We start from the raw sequence: 23419 nt of genomic DNA on the forward strand, positions 1-23419 counted from the left end.
AGATGTTTTTTTAAGTATAGCTTTCTGCTATAACCCACACGTCACAGTGGACGGTTTTGAAGACTTTGTTGTTTGCCATTTTGGCTGTCTCCATTTTTGTGTTTGGGAACCAGAAGTGGCATGAGCTAGTGAAAGCTAAGTACAACTGTGCAAGACATTTTTAGCCATCCAAAATGTTACAATGACTTTTAATGAAGTGAAAACACACTGAAAGGGTTACAGTTCTGAGACAAAACAAGTACAGTACCAAAACCGGACAACACCATGTGTTAGCGACCTGTCAATCACAAACTAACCATGCCCTAAAAAAGGGCTGTGGAGAAACTCAAATACTAACGATATTTTTAATCAAATGCCTTGATATTGATATCCCAGCAATATTGTGTAACTGACCATTGGTGCTTTAGCAAATTAGTTTCACAATAACATTTTTGATAAATAATCATCATTGATGTAAATATAAAGACTTAGAGGGTGAAGTCAAATCATAAAATTATTACATCACTTTACTTTAATTCAGCCTTTATAACAAGAAAATACGAATAGTTATGCCATATTTTGATGAAGCAAACCCGGCCCTATCGTATATTTGAATGCAAATTGGACCATCATTTACAAAATGAACATCAATACTGTAACTTAGGTTACAAATAAGGATATTCTTTCATAGAGTTCTATACATCGGTCTAACATGTGGCAACACCAGGTCTAATAATTTTATCTATATTATTTTTTCAACCAGTGGAATGGTACCCCTCGCTGGCTATCTTTCAGGTTTAAGAGACTCCTACATCATTTTTTTATATAAAAGCAGAAAGCTTGTACAGTGCCGAAGTCTTTACACGACGCATCACTTGTCTGTGTGTTCACGTATTTGTTTGCGCACACACGGGCATGTGTTCCCGCAGGTGTCCAGCCGTCCCACCAGCAGCACTCGAACTGGTCAGCAGATTGTTGGGTGAGACCCAGTGGACCATTAGCTGTCCTCGGCTGCCAGGGCTGAGAGCTGATAATGACAGGTGGTGCACACACCCTGGAGGTCTGACAGGCTCAGGGCACCATGCCATGTAACAACAGCCTTTACTACTGGCTCCACGGCTGTGAAGGCAGCCTTTAACACTGGCACCGGGGCAGAAGTGTCCCCGGCAGTTTCACGACGGCTGCGTCGGAGGAGCAGCTATTACTACAAGCAGTTAAACTAAAATGGCAGCGACTGTTAATGGCAGGGAAACCACGAAGCTGCCATTATGATCGCTGACATCGTCTTGGCAAACGCATAAAAAATCCCTATGCAGTCTCATATGACAATTGTGATTATTAGAATAACAATGAACCTGTAGGTTTGCTATTCAGACAAGCTCTTTTTTTTGCTAGGCAGAAGCCTGCTCTGCGACAGGTCCCATTCATCCACACAGAGGATGGTATTGTGCAGGATAGAAAGCCCATGATTTGCTCACTTTTTTTGTCCTACATAATTGTTCATTTGGGTGTTATAGGGGCCTTTTTCATTGTAGCCGATGTCTTTTCTCTCTGCCTGCTCCGAGACCTCTCAGGTGAACATACAAAGAGAATGTTTTTATTTTGAATAAATGTGATTTCCTCCTCCCTTCCATAGCAACCATGTCCTTGTCAATCAAGCTGAGTTGTTTCTCCCACCCCTTCAAAATAATATACCCCACTGACCCTTCACAAACACAGAACACAAAACAGCAGGTGCATGTGTGGGCATCTGAGTGTGTGTGTGTCCATACAGTACAGGCACCTCCGCCCCCTCTCAGCCTCTCTCCCCCAGTGCAGAACACTCTGATTTGCACTAATCTGTCGGTACACTCTCAGGGCTATTGTTCCTCTCTGCTGTGAGCTTATTCATGTGCCACTCACCATGTTTTCCTCTCATTTTAATACTCCAACAGCGCTTGGAGCTAAAAAACAGTTTTAAGCCTATTCGACTGTTTATTAAAAAAATGTGCTCTCCCCTCTCCTCCTCTGCCGTGTAGGTGATGGTGGAGTTGTGTGCAGCATGTGGCCGCTTATTAAAATGGCAAGTAGCGGTTGGACCCTGTGATGTTTCCATCACACAGTTTATGTATATAGACAGCCTGTAGGCAGCCAGTGGACAACGTGAGTCGAAAGCGACGGCTGATGTTTCTGATTTTATGACTGTTGCCATGGCAGCGAGATGAGGATAAAGGAGGGGCGTTTAGCGTTCACAGAGAGAGATAGAGAGAGAGAGAGAGAGAGAGAGAGAGAGAGAGAGAAGGAACAGAGAATTATCTCTCTCTCTTTCTATCTCACACACGAACACACACACACACACACACACACACACACACACACACACACACACACACACACACACACACACACACACACACACACACACACACACACACACACACACACACACACACACACACACACACACACACACACACACACACACACACACACACACACACACACACACACACACACACACACTCGTGTAAACCCCCATCAACCCGCAGTACAGTCCAGTAGGTCTTCCTGTGGCTCAGTGAGCTGTAAAGGTCCATCATTAGTACAACAGGGTGGGGTCCAATATTCTGACAGCTTGTCAGGAACACAAGCCCGCATGGCTAACTATGTGATGAGACCGCTATTAAAGAGAGGAAAACTACATGATTGCCCTGTTGCTACAACAAGGCACCTGGCGGATTCATGGTAGCCTCTCCTCGATTGGCTGATGGGCGGTTCAATAAAAACGGTTTCTGGCTCCGGCGGACGTGTTTATAGCGTTTCCTCTGGCCAAGTGCGGCACCAGGGTTAAGTTGATAATCTCTCACTCTGGTAAAATAGCCAGGGGAGTCCGTGTACCACTAGATCAACTCTACAACTTAAAGACCCTAAACGTTACAGCTCGGATGATCGATATGGCACTGAGCAATGTTCTTTACGAGCTAATAGACAAATCCATTCCTGCAAAACCCCCAGGGCCTTGGGAAGGCAAGAGGGAAGTTAGAGTACGCCGCTGTTTGCCTGGTGTTGCCACTTAGACCGCTGCTTGCACGCACACACATCACACCGGGGAAGTTAGAGGAGACACTCTGCAGCTTTTGTTCATGTCCATATGTGTGGCTGTGTTGTAACATATGCAGACGTCTCTATCTCTCGGTGAATTGTAGAGTCCTGATTCCACTGAGGTTATCACAGCTGCAGAGGTGCCAAAAGCAGATTTGTGTCTTCGAACACAAAAAAAAAAAAAAAAAAGTGTAGAAACAAATAAAACCCATTTTATTCGCATCGCTCAAATGCTCCTGTCTGACACTTTTGGGTAAGGGAGCTAACGAGAAACATTAATTCCCTCACTATCTAATTAACACTCGATGTTGCCTAATACATGTCAGAATTTCATCAGAAAGTAGAGAAATCCTGAATCCCATCTGAAATTAAATTCTGTGTAACACCTGTTGCTATTTCAACAGATTCCATCAGTTCATCAATATGAGACATCGCCCTAACAAGTATCGAATTCCTGCTAGCTTAAACTAAAATCCGTATTACAGCTTAAGCTCGCCAAAGGATTTTCTGAAGATGACTCTAATATTCTGTGCAATGTCTTCGCTCGCCGACGAGCCTCTCTGTCCTCCCATCCTCTCGCCGCTCTCTCTTTGTCTTTCTCCACGCCGTATGCTTGCTCATTAAAGCGTAAGGTCAGTTCCTCACTCCACTCTCCCACCCTTTGTCTCGACGCCCTTTCCAAACTTGTGCAACACTTACTTGAACACAGCTTGCCCAAACTCCACTGTAAAACTTTGGCACATCATTATAAAAATAATGGGCCGTGTTTATAAAAGATATGAGGGCCCTCTATGACATTGTGCGGTCCCCGAGGCCCCCGAACTACCTTGTTTATGGCCGCCCCCTAACATTTATGTTTAAGGTAACATTCATGCTTGTCTTATTCCAAGGCAAGGGCAACAGCTATGAGAAATTTATTATAAATGACTTTATTTGAAGGTCTAATGGCAGTAATCTATTTTGGGGCAATATGTCTCATGTATTAAGTACAGACCTGGCAGGCATCTGCTTTGCTTTTTTACTTTCAAACTTTTATTCAAGGCAGGGAACATTTTGTTTCCTTCATTTACTCTTGAGATTTGTCGCAAAAATCTGAATCCTCAGAGCTTTTTGTAACGTCTTCATAGTCTGCCCAACAACAACAGTTCAAATACCAACTGTTTTCAATTTAAAAAGTTGTGAAAGAGTGAAGAGGAGTACATTTGATTTTGAGAAGCAAAAACTAGCAAGTTTTTGGCAGGTTTGCCGTCCATCTTGGACAATTGCACTGTTTAAAAATGCATGTCTTTACACAAGAACAAAGGAATTAATATTTGGACGAAGATTTGGTTTGAGAAATGAGTGTGCTCAAATTGAATTCAAGAGGCACAAGCTGTCAAGTGTAAATATATTCATGAGTATTGACAATTAGCGAGGAAGACCTTTGCATTTCTGTTCGAATTACTCTGTCTCCATTTAGTGTTGGATCAGATCGCAGGGTTTTAATACCCATTTAGCAACATCCTGCTTTTAAATATTCATCAAATATCAGCCCGCTGAACAGAATAGGAAGGTAATACCAAATAGAAATGAACACAAAAGAACATTTGATTTTTGTATTTTAATGTATTTGAGTCCTGTTGTTTTGCTTATTTGCACTTAGCAGTAACACAGTGTCACAGCCAGGTCAGCTCAACAGATGTGGGCTAATCTTGATGCAGAGGGATTACATCCATATTTTTCAGCACTACTACATTAAAAGGGCTGATTGCTAACACGGGAACTATAAAAGTTTGAGGCAATTTGAAAACCCATTTTCTTCAAACCATTATCTGCAGTGTGGGGCGGAAATGGAACACTCCAAAGTGTATTAATTTAGCGCTGTGATCAGACAGTTATAAGGGAGTTGTCAAGAAAAAAAAAGATTGACATCCTGCGGCCAATCAGAGTCAAGTGCTTACTCAGGCTGTGGTAATTACACAGATATTTGCATTCTAGAATGCAGAGTTATCTACCATAATGAGTGATGGAGCCTTTCATTGGACTGATGTTTGCAGTTGCCTTAAAATCATTTTCAGCTCGGAGGACGATGTATTATCAAGAGCAGTCATGTAAAACCAGGAGACTGTCTGCTACATGTCAAAGTGTCAATCCCAAAAGTTGAGGAATGAAAGTGAAAAAGCTAAAAGATAGACAAAAGCCTGGAGTAAATCTACAAACGATTAAACTAATGAAAAAGTTGCTAATTAGCATCTCATTATAGGACTCTGTGTTGTAACCCAGATAATAAAGTAAATGCAGATTTTTTTAATTATTCCACACTGCAGGAAGTCAGAGGACTGACACCAAAACTATGTGCGTTCTCTCTCAGCATTTCATTTGACATTTTTCAATCAATGCCATTCATTTGATTAGAGGAATATATTGACATGTTACGAGTTACACCCTTTTTCGTTCCTTTGTTAAAGTTAATCAATACCACTTTAGGGCCAGGGGGACTGGTTTCGGTATTATGTATTTTTTTTAAATCATTGTTATTTGCTTATTATTTATTCCCTTTTCTGTCTCTAATTGGTCAGTCACTACACACTCTAACACATATTAACATGGCCAATCATAACCCCCTTCAAAAACAACTGGTTTGCATTTTCATAACGACATTAAGTACAAAAAACGATTAATTTATAAGTATTTCTTAATGTAATTTCCTAATTTTCTTTAGATGCTATTGCACCTGTATATCAACAGTGCATTTTATGATCAGCCTGTGATGATGGTGAAAAATACTAAGTCCCTGTACAGCTATAAGATAGGGTATTTGGTTGAACAGTAAACACAATAATAAAACATCAGTCGAGTCAGCGCGATATACATTATGTAAAAAATCAATTTACACAAGGAAGGGTTATCAAAAGCAGAGGCTGATGTCACTGGTATTTAAGGTAACACTTTATCAGAACGTTGTCACATGAATCAACTAAAGTTTAAATATTGGAATATGGGAAGAATTAAAATGCTTTCCGCTAAACCACCAGCCAAATTAGCTTCCCCTTCCCCGACGTTACTATTGACTCATTACCCGTTTAGATAACTAAAATATAAATAGATAAAGGAATACAAATAATAATTTTGATTTCCAAAAAGGTTGGGGACGTCTATTCATTTTGTGATATACTTTTGAGATTGGACACACGTCAAGGTACAACTATGCTATAAATGTCAGGATTTTCTGTTAAACTGCAACATCGTTATAATACGAGTGCTTATACTTTTCAAAATGTCAAACTATACCTTCAGCATTGCAGTAGTAGCAGCATATCCACATACATATGGCCAAATCACCTTAATGCACATTAAAGTGTGCGGCTGTTTTCATTATTTTGGGCCAATCAGTTTCTAAAAGTGTGCTTCCATATTTCTGGCAACAGTTTTTAAATATATTCAAATCTGATACAAATTGTTGTCCACATACTTCTGGCCATGAAGTGTATGTGTGTGCGTGTGTGTGTGTGTGTGTGTGTGTGTGTGTGTGTGTGTGTGTGTGTGTGTGTGTGTGTGTGTGTGTGTGTGTGTGTGTGTGTGTGTGTGTGTGTCAGCAGTAAACTCCAGCTGAACTACACTCAGTCTTTCTTCTGCCAATCTCCTCTCTTACGGCGTACTGTCGTCAATTCAGGGTGCTGATGTTCCCCTCAGTTTGTCAGCAGGTCTGACGGGCGCTCAACAACGCCTACAGCCTTCCTCAAGGGAGGTGTCACAGTTGGACATGCCCCCCCCCCCACCATGCATCAACCCATCACAGACACATATTAAAAAAAAGACAGCTAAACGGACGTTACACACACATACCGAATATATCTCACCTCTTTACTCTTTCTTAATCTGCGGCTCCCTCTCAATCTTTCTCACACTCAATCCCACACACACACACACACACACACACACACACACACACACACACACACACACACACACACACACACACACACACACACACACACACACACACACACACACACACACACACACACACACACACACACACACACACACACACACACACACACACACACACACACACACACACACACACACACACACTGACACATTGACTAAATTGACTTGTCAGCTTCAATCAGACCAGGAACAAAAGGATTCCTGCCAGTTTGAAGCTGACATCATTAATGTGTTTGGGAGGGGGGCGAGCTCTGAAGACAAAGGGAGTGCAAGGTCGGTCCGACTTAAAATGCACTTTCATTTTGGCAGGGGACGTTAGCTTTTTTTAAAAATTTCGGCCCCTTTCCACCGTAATTTTTTTCACGAGTGGCTCTAACTTTCATTATCACCGGGAACAGAGGGGCGTGCAAGGCTTTGGTGTGCTGATGGAGAGAAATGTGACATCCATGATGCATTTCCTATTAAAGGATGCCACGCATGAACACCCCTGGCCACGTGTCGGCGGGAGATGGACAGGGAGAGAATGAGCATAAATGTGGTGTTGGGGTGGAGGGGGGGAAAAAAGGTTGCCCAGTTAAGATAACACGTAGAGAGGGGCGCAACTTGAGCGAAAAGGAAGAACGGAGGCAGATTGTGTCAAGGTTTGAAGAGTACAGCTCTTCATGTGACATATGAAATCCGCACATACACCGGCTTTCCTGGCGCATTGTAGCAGTAAAGCCGAATGCTTTGAACATTTAAATCCTCGCCTCTCACTCCTATGACTTCATCCGTTCTCATTTGCTTCTGTTTCCCTTTTTGCCGCATCTGCCCCGTCCCCCCACCACCACCCCTCTCTTTCATTCTGACCCTGGATAAAGATGGAGGCCTCATCTCAAATGGTAATAACTTTGGACCATATGCACACAGCCATCACAAATTGATCACTGTGTAATGCTGCGAGCACTCCCACTCCCTCACTTTAGCTCGTGCCTCTTCCATCTTGTGATTTTGCACCAGGCTGACTCCATGTCCAATCCGGCTGCCATTAAACAGCACCCCTGGGTGCATCCCAAACATAAACAAGTGCATCCTAAACTCTCTGATTCCCCCTGGCTCACTGATCCTTCCATTCCCCCGTCTCATCCCTCACCCTCTCTCTCCATCTTTGTCTAGCACTTGCTCGAAACCAGCTTCTCCTTCACCTGTTTTACCCTCAACCACTCATTCCCCTTTATTCTCATTCTAATTATACCATTACATTACCATTTCTATTCTCTCATTAGCATTTTTTAGCTCACCCTGTCTCTTACGCTTCCCCTCTGCAATTTTCTTTTTCTCTTTTACTCCCCTCTCTGTCTTTCTCTATTACCCGTCTTTTTTTCTCAGCCTCTGAATATGTTCCACCTTTTTTGCGGCACATAAACAGACAGTGCCCTTGGGGATGGGTTGGAGAGCTCTGTCTTTGTTTGTGTGCACCTCTAACTAACTTTCCATCTGCGGGGAGCCGAGCCAAGCCCAGCAGTGCAAGACAGATAGCTGGCACAATCCCAGACTCTTCTCTAGTTGGCCCCATGTCTTCGCCCCCGCCTCTCAACTTCTCCTTCCTTCCAGGCTATAGTCTTCCCACAGAGGCGGTTGTCAGCTATCCTCAGGCAGCCTAGTCAGGTACTGCAGAAAGCCCGACCCCTACAATTCCTCCTTCCACCAAGCCTTAAACCAAAACATGCTTCAGCTTCATATGGATATCCAATCCTTTCCGAGCCATATTCTGTGGATGCTCTATCCCCAGTCGACCCCGGCTTCACCTCCAATACGAGCTCACTTCAGAGACTAATAACCAATAGCACATTATTTTGTATTAAGCCACTTCAAAGAGCTTTCAAAGAGAGAGGAACTGATGCATTAGCATTAGTTAAAAAACAGAGTTTAAAGCACGTAATTGCCTGAGGCTGTATCATAAACTTTGCATTTTTGTAATAACGGTATATGTTGTTTTTTGTTGAATTTGTTGGAGAGGAATGTCCTTTCTCGTTAAAGGGAAATGTCCATTTTCAGAAATCATACATCTTATTCCTTTGGTCTAAGGCAATCCAAAGATTATTGCATTATCTGTTTTTTAGCTGATGCTTTTATCCAAAGCAACCTCGAGACATTTCAATATCCTAGACCTGCGGGAACAATTTGGAGTTCAGTATCCTGACCAATAACACTTGACCTCTGATTGATAGGTGCGCCCTGTGCCACAGACTTATATTCATAAACAACAACAACTCTCCCAATCCAAAAGTGATAAAACTCACATTTCTGATGTCATCAAGTTAAATGTTGCATGATGTTTTTCGTTGCATTATTTGTTGAGAAACATCTTCCCTGTGACTTTAAACGACCCCCATTTTCCAAAGTCATACAGCTTGGTCTATGACAATCCAAAAAATATATAGTAATCTCATTTAGATTTTATCCAAAGCGACTCACATACACTTTAGAACCATAAACCTAAGTGACCAAATTGGTGTTCAGTATCGTTCCGAGGAAACTTTGTCATTCTGACTGAATGAGCTGGGGATCGAACGAGCAACCATCTGATTGGTAGCTGCCCATTTTTCCACAGACTTATATTCATAAACAAGAACAACTCTTCCAATCCAAAAGTGATAGCACTTACATTTGTGATGTCATCAAGTTTAATGTTGCATGATGTTTTTTGTTGCATTATTTGGTGAGAAATGTATTTTCTGTGAATTTGTGCGACACCCATTTTCAAAAGTCATACAGCTTGGTCTAAGACAATCAAAAATATTGGTTATTACATCACATCTTATTTAGATTGTGCCCAAAGCGACTTACATACACTTTAGAACCATAGACCTAAGGGAGCAAATTGGGGTTCAGTATCTTTCCAAGGAAACTTCGTCATGCTGACTGACTGAGCTAGGGATCAAATGAGCAACCATCTGATTGGTAGATGCCCATTTTCCCTCTGAGCGAAAGCCATATATTTACAAAAGAACAACTCTACCCAACCCTAAATTACAGAACTCAAAATGATATAATATTATGTTGTTTTTCGTTGCATTATTTTGTAAAAAAGGTCCTCTCTTTGAAGGGGAGCTACAACCATTTTCAAAATGTATACATGATAGTCCTACGGTCTTAAACCATCCAAAAGTATTAGTTATTGGATTACTGTCATTTAGTTGACGCTTTTAACTAAAGCAACACTTCAATACCTACGGGAGCACTTTGGGGTTCAGTATCATGACATTGACATGTTGACTACAAGGCCTTGTGATCAAACCAGTGACGCTCCAATTGGGAGACGACCATTAACCCCCAAAGCCATAGCCTTATATTAGAAAAGTGCTCAAACTCAATTCTGTGATGTCATCGGGTATTAAGTCTGAAAGTGCTCCATAGAGAGTTGAAATGAATCATCAAAGGTGCGCTAGATTATCCGCCAAGCTTAAATCTCTCCTGGGTGCTTTGCATAGTGATGGACAATCAATCCCCTTGTGGAGTTAGAAGAGAAATATTCCACTCACCGTTGTCAGGCTCGGACTTCCTGTCGTGCTCGGTGTCGGTGAGGGACAGGGCGGAATTGGCACGGCTCGTCAGGCAGGAGCTCTGCTCGGACTTCAGCCCACGCATCCACATGTGCTGCAGGCCGTGGTTCGGAGAGGGGTCCACCTCCGGCTCCGTATCCACGTCAGAGCCCACGCCCAGGGAGTAGCGGCTGTGGACGTGAGCGGCCGGTCCAGAGCACAGCGCCTCCTCCTCCTCCTCCTGGTGCTGCTGCTGCTGCTGCTGCTGCTGCTGCTGCTGCTGCTGCTGCTGCTGCTGCTGCTGCTGCTGCTGCTGCTGCTGCTGGGGGTGGATGTGGTAGTCTGGGCTTCTCATCTGCCCGGCCTTGCAGAAGTCTAAATCTAAAAGAGGAGGACAGACACGCAGATTGGGATCAGCCTACAGACGTTAGAGCTGTAAAGCCTCTAATTCCGGCATGTGTTTGTATTTGCTTCACAACTAAGCTGACCAGGTGTTTGTCATTTACAAGCCAAACCCCTCCCAAATTATGTCAAGAGACACGCTGCTATTTGAGCAAGCATTTATTTCAATTTGTTTTTCTTTTGCTGCAGAAGCCCAAATCAAAATGCCACCCTCGATTTTTCTTAACCATTTGCAGTGAAGCTATATCCTGTTCGCGCTGCCTGATGTGTGTTATCGAGCTGGAGACGTATTGAACTGCTGCTCAAACAGAGCACTGATCTCATCTATATTCTCCTTGGTGGGGTGAAAAGATCAGATAAAGATCAAACCTTATTAATATTGACTCAGACTGAGGGAAGAATTGAGCCTCATATGCTTTCAGGTATTAGAACGCCCTCCAATCCCAAGCATCAAACTGATATCTGAGAACATCTTATATACTGTGTTAGTCCTCTGGTTACACTTCAATTCAATTCAATTCAATTGACTTTTTTTTTTCATTCCTGCAGAGGCAGTTGAGTAAATTTTCTTCCTCACCACCTGAGTTTTCTGTTTAGAATGTATAAGTGGAAGAGATGGAACTGATGGAATTTTAAAAAGGCGAGGCCCTAAATTGAAATCCATACAGATACTACCGGAGCCTCGCAGGATAGACTCCACTGAGAACACAGGAAAGAAAGAGTTCTTCTGCTCACTTAGTGCAGTTAATATGTGCGTTAGGTCGGCTCCTTTGAACACGAGCCGCAGTGTTTCAATAAGAGCCACAGTCCTGTTGACCACTCCATTGACCGGCGTTGTGTCCTGCTGTGCCTGTTTGATGGGGTCAGGACCAACTGTGGCTCACACAGTGTTCTGCTGGAATCAAACTGGCACAACATTGGTCACCACTACACACTACTGTTTAGCTGAAATTGGCTGCAAGAGGGCAATTTAGGAGCAAATAGGCTATTTCCCTGTAGCACTGTAGCAAGAAATATGCATTCTATTGAAACAAATGCATTATACAAGAGGAGATTTGAGGTGATTGGAGGGGAAATCATGTTTTGAATAACGTCCTTTTTCCTGCCATTACAATAAACTGCTTCCAACTCACTTTAGAGAAAAAAACGAAATATATATTTCAGTATTTATCAGTATTTTCATCCAATGCTGTAAGTACTTTAAAAAGAACAAAATCAGAAAAAATGTTGGGTCATAATTCTACTTTCTCATAGTGCTGGATGTCATGGAAAACCAATATATATTCTGAATACGAAATGTATAAATCATTTTGACAGAGACATGAATAAAAGTGAGCAAAGCAAGTGACTGGTCCATGTGCCAAATGGCTTCTGCTGATTAAATTGTCACAACACCTCAAGTGAGATCTTTTATTAGCTTGGTGCTCATATATGTTGAATATTCCTAAATGAATGTGTTTGATTACTGTTTATCTCGGGTAGTACTTACATAAACATGTTTGAATGAATTAGTTTGAGGTTAGTTTTTATTATTGCACAGTGTCAGCAATTAACTTTATGTAAAAATGTTGGATCATATTTGTATTTTAGTCTTTATTCTTCTCATGCAGCACCCCCTTTCCCAAATGTGCCATATAATACAGCAAACACAACTAGAACAGGAGAAAGCTGAAACTGTGTAACAGCTTAGATAAAAGCTTGGAGGAATAAGTCAGCATCATTTAAAGTCACAGACATTTAAAAAGCAGGCAATTACTACAAATCAATGTTAAGAAGACAATCAACACACACGTGACAACATCAAATCACATTACATTAGGGAAGACAGGTAAAACCCACTAATCATCTGCTAATTAAAGATTGAAGGGGATTTATTTTCTTTGTCTATTAATAATGCAAGAAAAACATAAAATCTATCAATGTTTTTTTATGGATAACTGTTATTTCTAATGACATTATAATCAAGTCAATTATATGATGATGTTGCCGAGATACATATAAACAACATTCTACTTTATTACCACTACATTATGAAGAAAACCTACGCCATTTTGTTTACCCACATGTTAGGATTCATGCAATGTTATCAAATATAAAGAATACTATAATTATTCATGCATGTATATATAAAATAGTCAGATTATTTCACTGCGGTTACCTGTAAATAATTTCACATTCATACAGAGCTATAACTGATTTCTGGATATGTAAACAAAATGCATTTAAGTAATTAATGTAAGTAAATGAATAGACTAAACCAAAATCTAATTAGTGTGGGAAGCCCTCTTAGGTGATTAACAATAATTATCTATACATCTATGAATAGTATCTTTTTAATTTGAAAGGACCTGAGAAAGGGGCAATAAGGGAAAATTGGGAATTTGGGATTTAATCCACTAAGAGGAATGTGTAGTATCAAGGAAAATGATGAGGGAGGAAAAGAAGGAAGGAGATGGCAAGATGCGGCAGTTTGAAAGATGAGGGAAAATATGAAGAAGCTGGGCGGGGAATTAGAGGGGAAAAAAATTGGCTGATCTTTGTCAGGAACACTGTAATCCATTAAAAACGTCACTGGAGGCAAAATCCCCCCTTAACAGTTGGTTACTTAGGTAGGCTAAGCTATATATAACTCGGTTGCCCAAAGATGAACAGATGTGTTTCTCAGAACCGGCTGCCATTGACATTTCAAGGTCTGCTTTGGGGGGTCTATCACACCTTACCATATGACACTGATGGCAGGGGATGTTGTTTGTTATGGAAACAGAAAGGGCGCAACTGTTGAAAAAGCCAAGTGCTCTTTGACTCTACAATGTTGCGGAACACATGATGATGACTAATGGCCATTGATGGGTCCCTGCATGGAGAACAATACCATGAAATCCATAGAAGGTGGCATTCAAAACACGCTATCCCCGCAGCGGCCTGATGTCAGGAGTTGTAACTGCTGTGAATGGCTAATGCTGCTTGTTAGCATGGTGAGTAGGTCTTGCAGAGAAGCGGGAGGTTGGAGTAGGAGAAAGAGTATCTATTGATCACAATGAACCCTGCACAGCGGCATTGCCCTGATGAGGTGCTGCTTCTCTCTTAACACCACACATGACCTGCATAAAGGCCATCCATCACAGCACGCATTGGCCCATTTCTCCTCCTGTCACCGGCAGGGAAGAATTCTTCAGTGTATGTGTCAAAGTGCGCCTGCGTATGTGCCTATGTCCACACGTGTGTGTGTAATGAAGGGGGGTGTTCCACCCCAGGTGAGGCCATAGAGGTTTGGGGTTGACCTAGTTTAGCTGTGGGAGAGAAATATCACCTCCGTGGAGAAGAGGTAATTGGCTGCCTCCGACTGTCCTCCTGTCTCATTGTAGAATGTAATAGGTAATTCACAAAGGTCCTTTTAAAGACCCCAGTGAGAGTCCTTGTGAGTGTGCCTTCCCCTTGTGTGCCAGAATCCATTTATGTGCACATACAGTATCTATGGATTTATATTTTTAGATGAACACATAAGCCTTAAGGCCCTGACAAACCAAGACAATTATTGGGCGTTGTTCAAGTTGGAAACGTTGGTTAGTGTCTGTTGACCATGTGTTTACGCTGTGTCCCACACTGTGGACATCCCGATGGAAACTGTCTGAGAATATATCCAAATGATTGGCCGTCCACCTTAAACGTATCAGCGTGCGGGAAGAGAAAGACACAAGAAACACAAAGAAACGCCTCAGGTTTCCATCTTCGTCTCATTTGCTGTAAATTTGTATTTCAAATTTTTTTTGATGCTATTTTATTTCTATTGAGATGTTTACATTTGTAATTGTTTATTTCTAGTCTTTTAATTGTTCTAATGTACAATGCCTTGTATTTTTATGCTGCTGCAACGCAAACATTTCAAAAATTGGGATCAATAAATCTTATTTGATCTTATCTTTCTAGAACTCAGATACTTTAACAATGACAATGCCGTCTAAAATGAAAATGGTAAGACGAGTCATGTGAAAATGGTTGGTAACTCTGCTGTGTTTAAGGGTTTGTATCTTTGTACTGTAGTACCTGGTTGGGGTTGGCTGTAGTTGTTCTGTCTCTCCCGGTGAGATCCGAGTGTGAGGCGCAGCTCGTGTGTGTAGTCCGGGAGGGTTTCACGAGAGGTGTAGGAGCGGTGGTGGGCGCGGCCGTCCTCGCTCTCGTCAGACGAGCTGGTATAGGACATCTCCATCTCATGGCGTCCCTTAGACAAAGGTTGGTAGGGTTTGCTGTCCATCTCCTCCATGGCTTGTAGGTCTCTGCTTAGTCACTCAGCACAGCCACGGGACAGAGCACAGAGTCTGGAGGTGAGAAAAGACGGGAAGGGAAGTTAAAGTGAAAGAGGCAGGAAAAGGACAGCAGGGAGGAAGAAAGATGTGCCAGTGGAGGAAAATGAAGGGAAACAGGGGAGTGAACAGACAGGGCAGAGGAGAAAAATAGCACCAGAAGCCTGTTATTGAACACAGTGGGACAATATTGCAACATCTGCTCATTCCAATTACAGCAGACATTCATAAACAGTATTTGGCTTCTTTCATATTTCACACCAAAGGTTAGTTCCAAATCAATATGCTCAGAAGGGGCCGCGATGGAGGCCATTATGTCCGGACGTGTATGAAGAGAGATTGGCCATAATCAAGCACGGCTCTCCGTTCTGTCACTTGTTGTTTCTGTCTTATCCCCCTGGGCTTTAGCTCTATTTTACAGACAACCATTGACAAGTTGGAGAACAAAATCAACTAATTTGCAGCTCGAGCCCCATGTCTGTCACTCTCATTAAACACTGTTACTCACCAGCTTCCCAAGTAGTGACGACACACTATTACACACCAGGCTTTACAGTGTCACTGCCCTTCCTAATGGAGAATTGATAAAGACTCTCTTGTTCTTCTCTTAACCACATCAAAATCTATTTTTGATAACGTCCGGCACAATATGCTTATACCGCCATAACCGGTTATTGATTGGGACGTCGATTAGGGCCCAGAAAGAAGTGATTAGAAAACACTTCATTCATATTAGTTCTCTTTCACCGTGCCTTGCCTGAGGCCTTTCCAGCCTATTTCCTGCAGATATAAAGCTTCTAAATGGAGCTTGAGAGGGTCATTGCTCATAGAGACAAAGTGCTATGGTATTGACCTCTTCAGGGAGTCCTGTAGTCCATATATCAAAGCCATTAGAGCGTGCCTGCTCAATACCTCAGAGATCTGCAGCAGAGGGTGATCACCACCAGTCTGATACAAGTTTACAGCTGACCTTTCTACCACTGCAGTAATGCTTTTATTCCACCTGAAAGACTCCTTCCCTTGGCCTGGCGCTCAACCCTCCTCATGCACATTTGCTCACACACGGATCGCTTTGCATGCACACAGAGACCACCCCCCGACCCCTGACAGTCAAACGGCACATTCATCCCACACACACATCCTCATCTTGTGCAGACATTATTATGACGCAGATGATCAGTTAAAAGCCTTGTCCTCCATCTCTTGAGTTTCCTCTTTAATCAAAGCACAAGAAGGCCTCTAAAACCACATTTTGCATCCTATTACCTGAGCGGTACTGTAGCATACTGTACGCCTCACACACCACACACACATACACTTGTGGTTCCCCTGCAATCGCGATGCCTTTCATTTTGATTGGCAGGAGTTATTGCCTGGAATCAAAGCCGGCTATTATCTCAGCTGCCCTGTCAGAATGGGATTGACTGGTGTCACCTTCTCTCTGGTACGACGAGGAGTGAGTATACATTACCCTGTGAGCTCTGAGCTTGCTGCAGGCACTGACTGCTGCCTGTCTCTACAGAGGCTCTCTGTCCTGTTTTATGTCTGTCACACGCTAACATGCAACAATGAAAAGCATGCAATCCCCGGCACACCATCTTGTGTCCCCATAGATGGAGTGTGCGCATACACGGACCAATCTGGTAAACATTTTGCTTGGTGTGTGTATTCATGCTTGTACAATGCGGAATAGCTGGTCTTGTTTCCTCTACTTGTTAATTCCCCTCTTCCACCGTCATTCCTTCTTGTACCAGTCCATTTCTCCTCCTTGCCTCTCATCCTTGCCCTACCTTACATGCTCTCCACCCTCCATGTCGTCCTCGGAGGCCCCTGCGTTTAGAGAAGTAAGCCTGCTAGCGGGGGTTATTCTCGCTAATTCTAGCCCACAGTGGGGTGCCCATTAGGGGGTTTGATTCTTGGTTTTGATGTCAAAACCTGGTGGTTGTTTCTTAGAGCCCAGCTCACTTCAAACAAGACACATGGGCTTTCTGTAGGACAAGTCAGCATGTGCCACCTGAGCACAACACTAGCCTAGATTTGCAGTCGAGGAGGAAAGCACCTTGGGGCTCGTATAGCGGGCGCCGATGGCTCGCTATTCATAGAAAAACACACACAAGGGCAGCCACGGGAAGGACTAATAATGATGTCTAAATAATAATCGTCATGTTAGAGTTAATGTTTAATACCTCAATCTTCAAAAACCTTCACTACATGGTTTGTATCATCTCGCTCATCGTCTTTTATGTGCGTGTAGAGCAGGGATCCCCCAGTGAAGCTAACTAAGTGCTTGAATGATTGCATCACTACGCTGCCAGTGACTAACAACTGATCTTAATCATCTCCATACAAGACTGAAGTATATAAAATGCATAGCCTTTAAGGATTTATGAAGTGTAGCATACTGTGTTAACCACAACACAAAAATGCATTTTATGTATCGTCACTTAATAGAGAAAAGTAAAAGTTAGATTCAGGTGAAAATGTGCGATGTCGAGAGATTTGTTTGGGCTACAAATAGATTAAAACAGTGAGTGCTTGTTTGCAATGACAATGTATGTGTATGTTATTGTGTGATTTCATTCCTACTTTAATACTAATCTATAATTCATCAGTGTGTAATGGCCTATTCACTGCACGGTTTAAAATTAATACAAAGTGACAACACTGAGTGAAACACATGCATCGCATTAAATTGCCCCAACTCCTAACCCTTCTCTTTCTTATCAAATTCTCTCTCGCCGCAAACTCTCACACACACAACCACACGGGAGTGATAATCCATGGCTACACTGTTGCAATACTATTAAATGAGACTCTTCGCCTGCTTGATCCCCTTCTATCCTTCCATTTGCTAAAACAGGGTATCCGTATAGCAGTGGGCTCTAAGGAACCCCCCCCCCCCCCCCCTGCAAATCTGCTTAGAGAAGTGATAGAGAGGCTCACATTCACAGTTGCTTTTAAACAGGATTTACGCTCCAAGTCATCTCCGGAGGGGCGGGGTTCCTTAGATGTCCAACAACAATAACAAAAAAACAGCACGGCAGAGATGGCCGTGCGAGAAGTGGGGAGAAAGCCAAAACCAATTACACTTTCCAATCTCAAATGAATGGGCTGGAATCATGACGAACGGTAAGAGAGAAGTCATGCAAAATGGGGGGGAAAAAAAGACAAGAAGAAGAGAGGCAGGGAAAGTGGATCGGGGCCAGGCGATGGCAGAGAAATTGAGTTTCACATCGGTAAATAAACAAGGAGGACGGGTAGAGCAGAGTGCCATCCAACAATATTAACTCCTCTGATTATTGATACAGTATAGTTCCAGGATTACAAATGCATCTCCGCCATGCAGAGAAGGTCTTATTTTCATAACAGCCTGGAGACCCCCAGTGAGTGGGGAGCTGCTATCTTTGTTAGCTCTGGCCTTTACACATTTTCCGAGAAGCTTGTTTGCACAGAGGCGAGCTAATCCCACTCACTAAGCAGGCCTCGCAAGCCACGGGAATGACGATGAGATGAAACATCACGGAATATATGTTCATGCTCGAGCTGTCGTCGCTGCAGATGCCGCGAAGTGAAGTCATGACAATCCCGGTGTTGTTTTGCAGGTTTGCATTTTGTCTACCATTTTGATGGCTTAATCATCAGAAGGCGCACTCTCTGTAGCAGAGAATGCAGATCCAGGCTACAGGTCCTGCGGGAGTAAACAATGAGCTGCCAGAGAAAGATGCCTCTCCTGGAGTGAGGGAGGGGAGGGGGGGGGGGGGCTTGAAAACTATTTTATTTGTTAGCACCGTTATAGCTCCTCAGGCATATGACAGGGACACCTCAGACGAGAAGCTCTGCAGGACCCCCAGGACCCTGTTAAACCTAAACCTCCCCGAAACACAACAAAACAGTACACCGCCCACTGGGAGGCCTCCGCAGATGCCGAGAGGAGGGGGGGGGGGGGAGATGCATGGAGAGCGGGGATAAAGAGAGTGATGGATAGATAATGAGAGATGGAGAGATTTCACAGTGAAAATGGGGGGAGAATTGAAGGGTGGAGAGATTGCCAAGTGAGACATGGAGTGATAGAGGGTTTTAATTAGTGGATAAGGGCTAGCTATCTGTGGGCAGCGGCAGCACTCTCGTCACGTAGCCCTGCTTTCATAGCTGACCAAGCCTGAAATCTCTAGCTGCTAATGCCGAGTTTACCAGTAGAAGAGCACATACTGTAGCACGCACACACGCACACACGCACACACACAAACATGGACCTCAGTATCTTCGAAGATGAAAAACACTGACAATCGGCCACAGACGGACACACGCTCATTGCCCTCCCCACACCCACACGCACTTGTAGCATTTCACGCTAACTGGCAAACAACACACTTGAACACCCACACGCCATACACAATAAACACTGGCCTTTTCAGTGAGGAATGCATTGTGAAAGTCCCTTGCTCGCCATTTCTCGCAGTGTCTTTGCCATTTGCTCTCCGGTGCACTGCCTCCCTCCATTCTTCCTCAGAATGCAGCGCCCAAGGTTAACGTGCAAATGGAGAAGAAAAAGTCAGTAGTACACGGTAGGTAACACAATAGCCCGTACAGTCTGTGCCCACCGGAGTCGGAATGAGAGCATGACCAAGAAGCCGGAGAAAGAGGCGAGCGTGTCCACTCGCAGAGCAGATTGGTTATTGTGAGGAGCTGAGAAACCATCCTGGGCCGTTTGACTATTTATATCCTACATGAGTCAAATCCCACATCGCCACTGCATGGCTGAGCGGTGTGGAGAAATCCATAAGGTCCTACACTATTCATGCCCTCTGAATGTGGCCTCGAGCGAGGGAGTTGCTAAGCTTTTTTCATACATCGCATATGACTAAACTTTTTCTTCTTTCTTTTAGAACTTAACCAAGGTATAGCTTTTTTTTCTCTTTCCGTTGCTTCAAACCAGACTTTCTTTTCAATATATCCACTTCTCTCTGATCTAAAGCCCTCTGCTGATTGCTTACATAAGCCTGAGGAGAAAACAACGAACAACAAAGATGGATGAGAGTACGCAACACCCTCACATGCACTACACCACATTCCCCACACAGGCATTCGACCAAAAACACACACGGAGCAGCAGACACCACCCGAAACCACTTAATCAATATTCCTGACAAGACAAAGCCTTATTCAACACGTTTGATATTCCTCCTCTCTCGCAAGATAAATACATGTCACTGTCCTCCGAGCAGGACTAAAAGTCTGCTCACGCTAACTTGCTTTGCAAATAAAGCTTTACATCAAGACTGACACCCTCCTAAGCTCTCTGCATCTGCCACTGCTTGGTAAAAAGCCTCTTTCAATAATGCATTTGACCGCTGAAACCTCCAACACCCAAAGCGCGGCAAAGTGGCAGCATTACAGATGCAGGATTAATTGATAAATCAATGCCATTGATTCCAGAAATTGGATTTGGCGATTAGCGATTTAGATAGTGTTTCCTGCGAGTCTCCTTTATTAAGTTTTTGATGACAGAGAAATGAGTCTTAGCCCTGCAGAGGAGCAGAGCTACTGCTAGCTGTTGAGAAGCCATGCAGATTGATTTCTGAATGCTAAGTGGGCTAATCTTCCATCTACACTCCTGCAATGTGACGCTTGTCATCTGGCAAAGCCCAGGAGTGCGTGAGAGGAGGAGGATTTCTGTTCCGAAAAGAACTGAGTGCTCCCTGCATGCATCCCTCCTCCTCAGATCTGTTCTCAACCTTCACCTCCTCTCTGAATCTCCGGGCCTTTCGGTGGCTGAGGTCGCTCCGTTTTCTCAGCAGCCTCGCTCAAGAAAAGAAAAAAAGTTTGACAAAGAGAGGAGAAAGCTCCACAAAGGACAGAAGACCGAGCTCGGGAAAAAACTGCGGCCATGGTGGTGCTCTTTTGTACGCTGCTGATGAGATCGGCTGTGCGGGGGAAGAATGCTTTCTCTCCGTTAGCCGGCTCTGTGGATAGCAGATATAAAATGCACCTCAAGGTTATGCTATACAGTTTGGTTATCCACCTTTACTTTCGAAAGTCAAACCGTCTCTAGAAACCAAAGCAATGTTTTCAGACTTGGATGTTTCATTTGACTGTGTCAGTCACATGTCAGTGAAAAGGAAAGTGTTCTAGACCAGTGTTTTTCAAAGGGGGGGCCCCCGCCGGGGGACGCCAGGGGGGTCACTCAAAGTTTGAGGGAAACAGGATTTCTTTTTTTTTTTAAAGTTGGATTTTTTTGTTGTTGATGTTATTAATAACCGCATATCTATCAATCTATGTGTCCTTTGATGCCAATCTTTTCATATTTTTTGTTTTTGAATCACACGACCGCCCTTCAAGCCAATCAGAATCGAGCTGCCGCTACTGAGAGTGAAAATCTGCTCAGCTTTTGGAGCAACTCAGAGCTAGTGAATGTTTCGCTCTGCAGCTGGATGAGAGCACGGATGTAGCAAATATCGCAGAATTGCTTGCATGCATCAGATTTATTTCAGAAGACAACTTTGTTGAGGAAATATTATTTTGCAAAGCACTGGAAGGTAGGACCACATGAAGAGGCATTTTCCAAGTTTTAGATGAGTACATGATCTCAAACGGACTTGACTGGTCTCGTTGTGTGGGCGTGTGTTCAGATGGGGCAGTGGGGCTATGACAGGCAAAGAAAGCGGAGTGACAGCTTCGATCAGGCAGAAGGCCCCAAATGTAGTGGCAACGCACTGCATGTTCCATCGGGAGGCACTTGTACACGTCATTTAAAAAAAAATTGCAACAGGGGGTTCCCCGTCTGAGGATAATGCTATGTGGGGGTCCTTGGCATGGCAACGTTTGGGAACCCCTGTTCTAGACGACAAATGAAACAAAACAGGAAATACTGTACAATGTTAGGACATGGAGAGGAAGTTATTTCCATCATCTTTCTTTTGCTTTTCATCCATTCTGCTTCCTTCATTTCATGGTAGACTTTTCTAAATTTGATTGGCAAAACTAGTTCCTGAACAATTTGAATGTCTCCTTTTGTTGCTTGTCAGATGAATCACTGTGTCGTCTGAGCACAATAAAGAGAAGACAATGTGTATACTCCCAACAATTATTTTTACAGGTCGGGCTGACATGCACTGCTTTCTGTGAAATGTAGGATTTGAGGATTGTTACATCTGTATTTGGTCTACTGTACTTGAAACTGCTGCCTGATTTTTCTTGGAGCAGATTCTGGGTATTTTTTCTGCTCAAATCCTTTATCTTTGTGCAGTTTGGCTTGGCGTGTTGGCTGGCAATCAGCTGAGAGAATACACGTCTCCTCCGTTAGAAGTCAATTCGGGGCGATGATACAAATACTTGAAACGCATCCCAGAGTTCACGGTGGATTGCATTCTGAAATTAAACCTTAACCACAAAACAACACGTAACAGAACACATTTGATTGTACTGTACTATACTGTATAAAAAAAATGGCTTCCAGCTGAGAGGCATCAAGCACCGTTTTGGGGCTATTCATCTTTCCTACCAGTTAATAATTCATGATCTTCTAGAAAGTAGAGCTATGAATATTACTGATGATACACATGAGGCTATTTACCAGTCAGCAGGAAATAGATGAACTCGTTTAGACGAGAGATGTACAGTAAACCATCACCGTGTTTTATGTTGCTAAATAAATCTTTTAATAGGCTGCAGATGCAACTTATTCACATCGAGGTATCAATCATGGTTTTGGGGTACAGATGTAGTTGTATGTACCTGAAGTCTAATTACTAGTCGACTTGATGTTAATCATGTGCAACAAGTTTTCCCTCCCCATTAATTGTCTTGTATCGATGTGACTGAAGGTGAAATGCTGCTGTACATCTGGGGAGTATCAACGCTGGCCAGCAGCCCACTCTCCTTTTGTCCCCCCCCCCAGTGTCAACAACAAAGAGGGATGAAATCAACGCAAATATAATGGATTTTAACTTAATTATTGTGACACCGATACCTCAACGCGCACTCTGAAGTGAAGGACAATTTGTGTGGTAATGAATTGGGGAAGAAACAAAAATTGATTTTTCTTCTTCTGAAGTTGTCCACTGACTTGATTAATAAAAAAATTCACTGTGAGAAATGTGTCCCTGTAGGTGTGCATCGACTTTCTGTATATATGTGTGTGTGTGTGTGTGTGTGTGTGTGTGTGTGTGTGTGTGTGTGTGTGTGTGTGTGTGTGTGTGT

The 23419-nt window shown here is 43.1% G+C and overlaps 1 protein-coding gene across 1 annotated transcript in view; it reads right to left on the reverse strand.

Annotated features, from left to right (window-relative positions):
• Positions 1-23419, reverse strand: part of tenm1 (teneurin transmembrane protein 1) — a 217906-nt gene that overhangs the window by 188493 nt on the left and 5994 nt on the right. Inside the window, 2 exon segments of the mRNA XM_079670275.1 lie at positions 10518-10898; positions 14964-15235. Coding sequence (XP_079526401.1) covers positions 10518-10898; positions 14964-15180 — 598 coding nt within the window. The 5' untranslated portion in view covers positions 15181-15235.

Source organism: Notothenia rossii, assembly GCF_949606895.1.
Source record: "Notothenia rossii genome assembly, chromosome: 3".
Taxonomy (NCBI): Eukaryota; Metazoa; Chordata; class Actinopteri; order Perciformes; family Nototheniidae; genus Notothenia; species Notothenia rossii.